The following is a 10153-nucleotide window of genomic DNA, read 5'->3' as shown; positions in this document are numbered from 1 at the left end:
AGAGAGAGAGAGAGAGAGAGAGAGAGAAAGTACTCAGGAGCCTTGAAGTTTCCTGTCCCCGCCACTAAGTCACCAGACAGCACCACTAGTCTCCCCCTTTCACAATGAGTTGGCACTGCGGTCACATCATGTGAAAACGTCCGGTCTGTTTGTAGTTCGCGCTTTAGAAAAAGAAAAAAAAATGTGTGGTATCGTAGGGAACCCAGACGCTCGTCAAAATAATGAAAGAGAAGAAACTTACATTTTTCTGCCCGTAACGCAAATTTGAACGCTCATTTTGGGCTCAACACCTTTTATATTATCTATTTTTCAAAATACATTTCTGTCTTGATTTTACTGAAAGACGTTAAAGGAAGACACGGGAAAAGTACATTTGAAATTTTTAAGGACACTCAAGCTTGCTTGGAAGTCACTATTTTCTCGCTAATTTTACATCTGATACCACACGACCTCCCATGTCTTCCAAAACCAAATGTCTCGACATCTGCTCAAGATAGGAGGGTATTTCTTTAGCCATACACAAAACAAATGATACGAGATAAATGAACAAGCTTTAATACTATACCAATAACTCCTCCAGATGCCCCAAAATTGACGAGCGCTTGATTCGACCGCGTCGCGAAATATTTGTTAAAGTGATACACTGTGTAGTTCTCTTGTAATAGAATTCTCAAACACAGAAAAAGCAGTGCGTGCCTTTTGAGTGTGAATGCTCTAAGGTTTCCTCCAAAAGTTTAATTTAGCAAAGTTCACCATGACTTACGTCTTTGATTCTTGAACATGAGGAAATAATAATATACCTCCAAAAGGGAGTTTGTAAAGTAACACTAAGACCCACTGATTTTTTAAACTAGAGTCACAGTCTCTCTGTCAGCATAAGAACATAATTGAGCATAATTTATGCTCAGACGTAGATTAAATGGGTGATATTTACGTTGGTGCCATAGTCTTTTTTTTATTTTTTATTCTTCATCTCACGGTATAAGCGGCTGATAAAATAAAGTAAGTAAGTAATGAAAAAATATACTAAAACTTTTAGATCTTGAAGCCTCAGAGTACAAGAACAATAAAACTACTTAGTAATTCTGGAGAAAAAAAACCGCGGCATTAATAAGGTAAAAGGAAAATGATTAGATCCAATGAAAATTTCAAGATAGGAAACGTTTTTCCATTGGACCACGGACATAATTTAGAACATCGATAGACTCACAAGGTACATGGCTCAGCTGGTTGTATACCTGACTCTGGCTCCCAGAGTTTGAATCCCTTCGCAATTCATTTGTTAGTATTGTCGTATAGGAGATTATCGTTTAATCAGAAGTCCTGTCCTGCCTGTATCGTCTAACTTTATTTACTTTTTTATCCTCTGTTGCCGTTAAGCGTCGAGGGGAGGTGCAGTTTTCTATGGTAAACTAGCTCTGCAACTCTTTCAATGTGAATATTATGATTTCTCATTGCTTTTTTCTTGGATTCCCAGATCCATCTTTTGCGTGGTTTACCTCTTCCTTTATAGCCTGAATACTGGGTGTTAAAGTCTTGGTGTTATAATCTCTCGCGGCTGGCAGATTAAGTGACATTTGTAACAGATGGTCAAACCATTCTATTCTCTGTTTTTCTATGAAGTGCAGGCAGGACTCAGTGCCAACAGTCGCTCTTACTTCTTAATTTCTCTGCCTGCCGGTTCTTGTGTAATCTTACTGTGTCGAAAGGGGCATTAAAGCTGTGTCATACTGTCATCTGTGGTCACAGTCATATTGAAAAAAATGCATTTAACACTCAAGCTCAGAACGCTTTGATTTCCTATCGTTTACATCATCCTTATGCCTTTCTCATCTGCTTTATTTTCGCTTTTTCTTAAACATTACCTCGAACAGTTGTATTTCATTCAGTTTTCATTATCGTTTTATCTTTCTTAGGTTCACCGTTATTATTCCTGTGTTGTGAGCAATGTCTACCGGAAGGCTCTAGACACAAATGATGGCGGCGAGATGAAATAACAACTTCCTGTTGCCCGCGGCTTCCCGTATTCCCAGCGAGAGTTGGAGAGTCTGTGGCCGGGGACAGTAACAAGGGGAAATAACCTTCATCGCTCAAGGGAGGTAATCATCCAGTGGGAGTCGGTGCGTTATCGCGTAGAGCTTTATACAAGGACGAAAAAGGACACTCCTCTTGTTTCCTGTCATGGAGGTGAGCTTATTGTTTATGTCTGTTGCGTAGAGATTGATCAGTCTATATTGATAATTGGCAATAACATATCTCAATTAAAATTTGAAATGTTATAATCTTATAAATCTCAAAGTGGTTTGATCGTCCAGGTTGTGCACTGTGGAAGGAATATTCCTGGTGCGCATAGGTGCTGGCACATGCGTGCACGCACGCAAGTACGTACTCACAGAGTGAGAGAGAGAGAGAGAGGGAGAGAGAGACAGAGACAAAGAGAGAGAGAGAGAGAGAGAGAGAGAGAGAGAGAGAGAGAGAGAGAGAAAGAGAGGGAGGGAGGGAGGGAGGGGGAGAGATAGAGAGATACAACTTCATCCTTCTCTAGAACTAGATCCACCCACCCACTGGTTACTTCAAAAATCATTACCATACTATCTTTTAATAAAACCTTCGGTTACTTAGGAAAGTTTATATTTAATTTAAGAATCCGACTTGTGTAGGCGTATGTGAAAAAAACATGAGTTTTGAACAAAAAATGATTAAATAGCTGATGAATAGCAGAAAAAGACACTTCAGATAAATGTTGTGGAGTACAGTCTTCTGGGATTTTCCCCATTGAATTTCTCTTCAAGCTGTTATCTAGCTTTTGCAGCTGTTGGTAATTGTTAATGGTTCATACAGATCTTGGTTCCATCGTCATTATTCCTGCGTTGTAAGCATGCAATGTATAATGGAGCCTCTGAACACAGATGACAGCGGCTAAATGAAATAAACCTCTTACTGTTGCTGTTTATTTATTATCAACATTATTATTGTTGTCGTTGTTATTGCAATTAGGTTGTTGTTGTTGACACTAAATTCGTGTAATGGGGAGGAGGGGGAGGAGGGGGAAGGAATATTCTTTGCGAATTGGAACAATTTTACTTTTTGTTACAAGAGGTTTTAATGTATCTTAGCTGTTTGCACGAACCAGACTTACCGAAGACTCTATTTTACACTAATGATAATGATAACAAACTAAAAAAGAAATGCCTCCCCCTCCCCTTTTTTTTTCCTCCTCTAAAAAATAACAAAATAACACGCACCATGGTTAGTCAATCCAGAGACGATCTCACGAGAACGAATGGGTCGGGACTCTTCAAGAAGACTTCAGCTTGGCCACACATCACGTGATCAACTTTTCCACCGCTCTATACCACCCGTGGGGAAGTCAGGCCGGAAATGCTGCTGCCGCCATCTTGTACACCGCGTGGATTTCCGCAGCAAATGTTTTTCTCATCTTTCTCCTGATTACGAATGTGAAACTTCTAAACAGTCGGTAAGGTGTAAAAGGTTTTTACCATGTCGATTTTGTTTTCTTTGTTGGAGTTTTTTGTCTAGTTCTTAATAAATGTGTTGTATTTTGTTTTCATAACAACACCATTCATAAGATATCTTGTTTTATGTAAGCTTCACCTCCCTTTCATTACTTTCAAAACCATATAACTTTTTTACAGGGTCAGAAGTGTTTGTGGAGGGGAAAGGGGGTCGGGGAAGGAACTGGGTTGGGAGTGGAATGGCTTGGGGCGCGCGGGGGGGGGGGGAGGGGGGGGGCTCTATATTTAACTCAATTTTTCCATAAGACAGTTAAAATTGTGTAACACACTTGAAAACTAATTATTCAACAGAAGTTAATGGATGCTCTCTTTGTGAGACCCAGATTACCCTCATCGTAGTCTAGTCTGACACACCAACTGAGCTATCAGGACGCCCCATTTTACAAGGGTGTGCTCTAAATTCATGAGACTATGCCATTATAGTATATTATGAGGCAGCGCCTTAAATCATACAAGAGCGCACTTGTTTGTTGGATATAGAACCAATACTCGAGAATGCGCCTGTTTCTTGGGAGTATGCAATTTTATGACACCAGAGACCGCCCTAATTCATAAAAGAACACCATTGTTATATATGAACGAGCAGCCTAATTCATGAGAGCACACAATTATAATACATGGGAGAACGGCCTTGTTTATGAGAGTACACCATTATATATGAAAGAGCAACCTAATTCATGACAATGCACCATTATATGTGCGAGAGCGGGCTTATTTATGAGAATGCACCATTGTATACACATGTATTTGAAAGCTCCATAATCCACGAGAAAGCGCCAGCCATTTATCTGTGATAGTGCGCCATTTTTATATATTATGAGAGAGCCCGATAATGCATGCAGTTGTGAGCGCCCTAAAACCCTCTACTATATAAAAGATAATTAATGAGAGTGCGCCGTTATAATTTTATATTATTAGAGAGCGCCATAATTCACGCATATAATGAAAGAGTGTCCTAATCAATACGAGAGCGCCATTATATGAGAGGGCGCCCTAATTCATGAGAAAGCGATAAAAATGAAACAAATTATCAGCTGGACGTATGAATTATAATGTGTGTTACGACGCGGTGGAATCAGGCTCTCGTCAATTTTTGGACATATGGAGTTATTGTTATCATCTTAAAGCCTGTTTATTTGTCTTGCTTTTTGTGAAAAAAAGTAACCATCTATCTTGAATAGAAGTAGAGATACCTGTGATTGAGGGAGTTGGGGGTCGCCTGGTTTCAGAGGTAAAATTAGCGAGAAAATGGCCTCCAAAGTTTTGGGACTTCCATAGTTTGAGAGTTCTTGAAAACTGCAAATTTAAACTCTATATGCCTTTAATCAACGTTTTTCTGTAAATTCACAAATAAGTGTTTCTAAATTTGCATGGAAGGTGTTGAGTGAAGAAACAAAATTTCGATAAAACTTGTCCATTGGACCGAAAAAATGTCGATTTCTTCGATTTCATTTTTTGACGAGCGCCTGATTTCACGGCGATGACTCACATATACTCCCGAGTTTGGGTAAAATGTAAAGACTATAACTCTGATTCAAACCGTCTCGTCGTTTCGTTCAAATGCTATATTATGTACTTTTCCCTGATGCCCGACGTTAGACAATGAACTCTATCTTAACCAAGATGTGACTTGGACCCTTTATTTTCTAACCACTTCAATTGCAAAAGGTGGTTAACCCCCCCCCACTTCCACCACAACCCCCAAACTGCGCGCTCCAAAACCGGAAATGATTGGTCTTAAATTGAAGATCCCAGTACAAAAGTATGCAGGGCGATTTTTAAGTTGTTGCTATAAAATATCACGTTTTCTCCCCTTTCTTACCCGCCAGCAAAATTTCGAAGAGAAATAGCTTGTAAAGAGTTGAGAAGGTGAAAAATTCAATTACATCCAAACGAGAAGTGTGAGATTCTTCGAAATGAAGTTTCGTCTTTTTGACCCTGAGGTCTTGATATTCTCCCCAGTTTATTAATGTGGTCTGCATAACAGATTCGAGGAACGGAGAATCGCAAAAAGAAAGTCATAAGGGATCCCATTCCAGAAGCAGCAGTCGATCATAGATATTATCCTCTCCTAAGGGAAATCAACCCAAAAATTCTTCGATCGACCCCAGTCCCACACAGAACTTTAGAAACAGAAGGAGACGAGATTTCAATGGCCTAGCCTCGACGACAGCAAGTCGCCATGTTAACTCATTATTATGGGCATGCTCTAATGTGGAACGAGAGATAGAATCACGTTCAGAGAAATGCCTTTACTCCACAAAGACAGTCACATTGTGAGTCTGGTGTGGTTTGCTCTTTACTTCTTTTCTATCAAGCATCTATCGCCCTTCTTCTTTTCCTCGTGTGTTACTCTCTTGCAGCTCTTCTGAGGTTCGGCACTTATAGTACATGACCTATTTGTGTTGCTAAGGTCATGAAACTCTTACTCGTACTGAACAAAACACCGAGGGTTAGTTTATTTGTTTAAGCCTGAGCGATCTATGGGTTCCACGGACGACCCAATTTCGTGAAAATGTGTGCCCATTCTTCATTTGTAACGTACTTGTCTGTTCGCATGAGTGACGTATATTCATTATGTTCAACTATGGGTACAACATATTTATTCATTCATATCCATGACTTACTGGTTTGCTCTTTTTGTTATGTAACCGTCTTTCCATTGTTTGAGACATACCCATGTGTTTTGTGTGATGTTGTCTTCATTCCACTCTTGTGACGTATTTGCAGCCATGACACGTTTGGCCCTTTCCTCTTTTTCCTTAACCGACACACCCGTACTATATCACGCGTCCGAATACAAAATTCTGACCTGTCTAATGCGGGGTCCCAGTCAATAACGCTCTGCTGTCAAACATTTCATCACCAACGCGAATACAGAATTCCCTCTCTCAAACTCAAGTACGACTCAATACCCTCTCCTAATGCTTAGCCTGTGCCTCACCCATATACTATTATATATCAGAAGCAAGTATCGATTCTCTGTAGACGCACTTGTTCCCCTTGAAATATCTTCACCCCCCAGCTTTATTCAAATCAGGAGCAGTGTACTTTCAACCTGACTTCCGGCGGCTGATTGGGGCGCCACCTAGACCAGCCAATTATGAGCCGCCGATTGCCACCAGCCGATGCATTCAAATCAGAATCGATTTGGGGCTGTGCTCTCTTCGGCTATTTCCCCAGTCTGGACTGAAGGAGAGGGGAAAAATCCTGACATTCTCAAGATAAAGAGAAGGCGATATGTCGAAAGCGAATAGAACAAGAATCATAAATCTCCGACTCTGATTCAGCTTCACGATTCCATTGGGCCGTGCTTCTTTTTTTTTTCTCTCCATATTAATCGGCGTGCCCGTTAGATGAGATTTCACAGATCTACGTTAACGGATCCGACGCTTTGGTCGGGTCGTGAAATCATTCCTCTCCTGGATCCCCAAAACAGCTCAACGTACACATGTATTCATTATAAAAGGGTTCCGGAGTTGACCAACTTCGCATGCAGGCGTGCTTGAAGCCTTTCGATTTCGATGAGATCACATGGTGTGCGCACAATGTAATCAGGCAGGGCCGGTCACATCGTTGACTCTCTATTATTGGCTCTAAATTCCTATTACGAGCCCCACCTCGTTATCGGCGCGGATCAATCACATTTGTCAGGGCAAGCGGTTAACGTTGTCGTTTTATTTCGGGCAACAAGCTCTGGGTACCAAGACATTTTTTCCTGATTTTCCATGTTCTTGTCTTCGACAAAGTATTTTCCTAACACCGTTCCTGATTTGCAGACGTTTTTTCAGCGAAACACATTCTGATAAGTAATAGAATTGTGTGTCGATAGGGATGGAAATCACCTACATTAAACAAAGGATAATAACTGAAAATCGTCCCTGTTCTTATGTTCAACCATGTAACATTGACGAAGATCTACGCTTTTCTTTTGTTCAACCTAATATCTTATGGAAAGTTTCCTTTTCTGTATGCTGTTCGAGTTATTATTTTCCCCTGTCCTTTAGGCTAACTCACAACTCACTAGAAATTATTCTAACGTCCCCTATTATTCTCCTAGCACGTCTGCTAGAGGTTGATCGAGTAGAAACTCACTTTGTTGGCTTCATCCCATATGACAAGATCAAGACCTCTAAAAATAAAAAAAGCAGCAACACACCATCTCTATCACTGACGTCTAGTGAATATTGATAGCGTCTGAAAATGGAATAGATAATCTTATGCACACAGAAATAATCCAAAGGCCTTATCAGGACTCCTTTTAGTCTTTTCCCAAAATAATCGAATACTCTGTCAAAAGACAGAAGTTCAGATCAATAATTGCCACGCTGGTCCGCTCCATCATTCTTTTCCTAATATTCCAGTAACAACAGTTCGCACGCTGCTAAGCGAAGCAGCAATATTATTGCTTCCTTTGTCGTCCCCTATCCCACACCCTCGCCCCACCCCCACTCCCCCAACCGCACTCTCCTCATGTCTGTCTCACAGAACTTAATTCTTCAACAGGGGTGTTCAGCGTTCACCCGCACCTCTACCCCACCCCCCACCCCCACCCCCACCCAACTCCAACCGATTTACCCCTGGCCTTCGAAGAACTGTCAAAAGTATTGATATTTCTGTATTTCTATTATATAACAACAATCACAACAAAGAAATCATCTAGATTACGTGGATTTTTAAATGATTTCATTAACATTGAAAAGGCTCATTTTTTAGGCTTCACCAGTTTCACGTTTGCATTTTCTAGAAAATGCCATTTTCATCCCCGTTTCATCCCACATTCCTGAAATGTGCCTCTAAGCTCTGTTTAATAATAATAATAATAATAATAATAATAATAATAATAATAATAATAATAATAATAATAATAATAATAATAATAATAATAATAGTAAATAGAATTTGCACAGCGCAAATTCCCGCTCAACAGCAAGCTCTATATGCTTTACATTCTATATTATTCAGCAAACCTTGAAAGAGTTCTGAAATCATTTCAAGGCCCTGGGAAATATTAACGTTTTCTTCCAAAACTAGCACCATCAGCTTTTTCCTACAAGACACATTTCTGCACTTTTTGTTATATGTCTGTCTCCTTGCAAGTCACTTTTCCTTTCATCTTCAATTCTTCATCTACCGGTCTCTGTGGCCTAGCTAATAAGCGCTTCACCGTCGTAGAAGACCCGAGTGTTGATTCCCATTGTGGGAAGCATTTTTATTGAGTATCTCGGTCTTTCTGCTGGGATATTGTATCCTTTTCAACCCGTGTTGACCCTGACAGGGGAGATGGAAGACCCCTCCCTAATTGGTCTAAATTCTGAGGATGGGGGTGTATAAATTACTTATTACTCACTTATTTACTTACTTCCCGTACCGTCAGATACATAAGGTCGACCCCAAACTTTCAAGTCCCTGGCCACCTCCTCCAATAATTACCCAAGGGCGTTATCTGGGCTCCTTTTACTCTGTTCCCAAGATAATCGAATAATCTTTCAGAAGTTATGAGTTTAGATCTATAACTGCCACCCCGACCCGCTAATTCATTCGCTCACTAATATTCCAGTACCAACAGATCACATGCTTCTAAGTGAAGCAGTCATATCTGCCCCCCCCCTCCCGCCACGCCAACCTTATGTCTGTCTCCCACAACAAAGTATATTTTTGTTCTTCATCGGGGAGTGTTCAACACCAAGACCCTAAGTGGTTGCCTCATCCCTTACCGTGTTTCTGTGTTTCCCAGTTCGTCTATCTCCTCTTATTTCCGGTTGGTCTTCAATACCGTGTCTGATAAAACACTTCCATTAAACCCTATCCGTACGTCGTGCTTTACTATCGTATCCATACGACGTGGGGAACTCTTTGCTACCACTTTCCAAAGAAGAAATGTGCTCGTTAATCCGATACGTACGCTTTGCATAGCAGTCTGTCAAAATGATTTTTTGAGAAATACTGAAAGTTTCAAAGAGATCTTCCTACTAGAAGTATTCTAAAATGTGAAGAATACAACCCCGGGGGTACAAAATGACCCCAGGGCGTACGGATAGGGTTAAAATAAAAGACTCTATCTTAAACACGTACACATCGGTGACGACGCACAGCCGCTTGTTACAGAACAGCATGAATAAAAGATAGAACGTACTGTTAAAGAATGTATATTTGGAAAGTCGATCGTTATACATCAAAACTGGTCAAAAACATAATTATACCCCCACGGGCTCGGTGTTTCATTATTTATTAATGATCATCAATACCATGCCCGATAAAACCCTTCCATTAAAATAAAGCTCTCCATCTTCCTCTACCTTTCAGCCAGAACATCGTTCTCCTTCACAACGCAGTGACAGACTTGGCTGTGGGCGTCTTCTACTGCCCTCTGACGGCAGACTTCTTCGTCCGAGGCTACTGGGCGCACGGATGTGGCAGCTTCTTCGTCTGGTTCACCTTCGTCTTCCCGCTCACATTTCTCACCACGCACTCCATCTTGCTCCTGCTCACCATGAGGATACTTCCCGTTTGCTGCAGGTACTTCTTCTTCTTCTTCTTCTTCTTCTTCTTCTTCTTCTTCTTCTTCTTCTTCTTCTTCTTCTTCTTCTTCTTCTTCTTCTTCTTCTTCTTCTTCT

At 40.7% G+C, this 10153-nt stretch overlaps 1 protein-coding gene across 1 annotated transcript in view; it reads left to right on the top strand.

The window, feature by feature from the left end:
* LOC101853689 overlaps window positions 1-10153 on the top strand; it is a 28533-nt gene that overhangs the window by 10824 nt on the left and 7556 nt on the right. The window contains exons 2-4 of the mRNA XM_035969067.1: window positions 1917-2187; window positions 3255-3478; window positions 9843-10055. Of these exons, the coding sequence (XP_035824960.1) occupies window positions 2182-2187; window positions 3255-3478; window positions 9843-10055 (443 nt within the window). The 5' untranslated portion in view covers window positions 1917-2181. The remainder of the gene's footprint in view (window positions 1-1916; window positions 2188-3254; window positions 3479-9842; window positions 10056-10153) is intronic.

Source organism: Aplysia californica, unplaced genomic scaffold (assembly GCF_000002075.1).
Source record: "Aplysia californica isolate F4 #8 unplaced genomic scaffold, AplCal3.0 scaffold00111, whole genome shotgun sequence".
In the NCBI taxonomy this organism is placed as follows: domain Eukaryota; kingdom Metazoa; phylum Mollusca; class Gastropoda; order Aplysiida; family Aplysiidae; genus Aplysia; species Aplysia californica.
The sequence above is the reverse complement of the archived record's forward strand: the minus strand, read 5'-3'. Positions and strand labels throughout refer to the sequence as shown.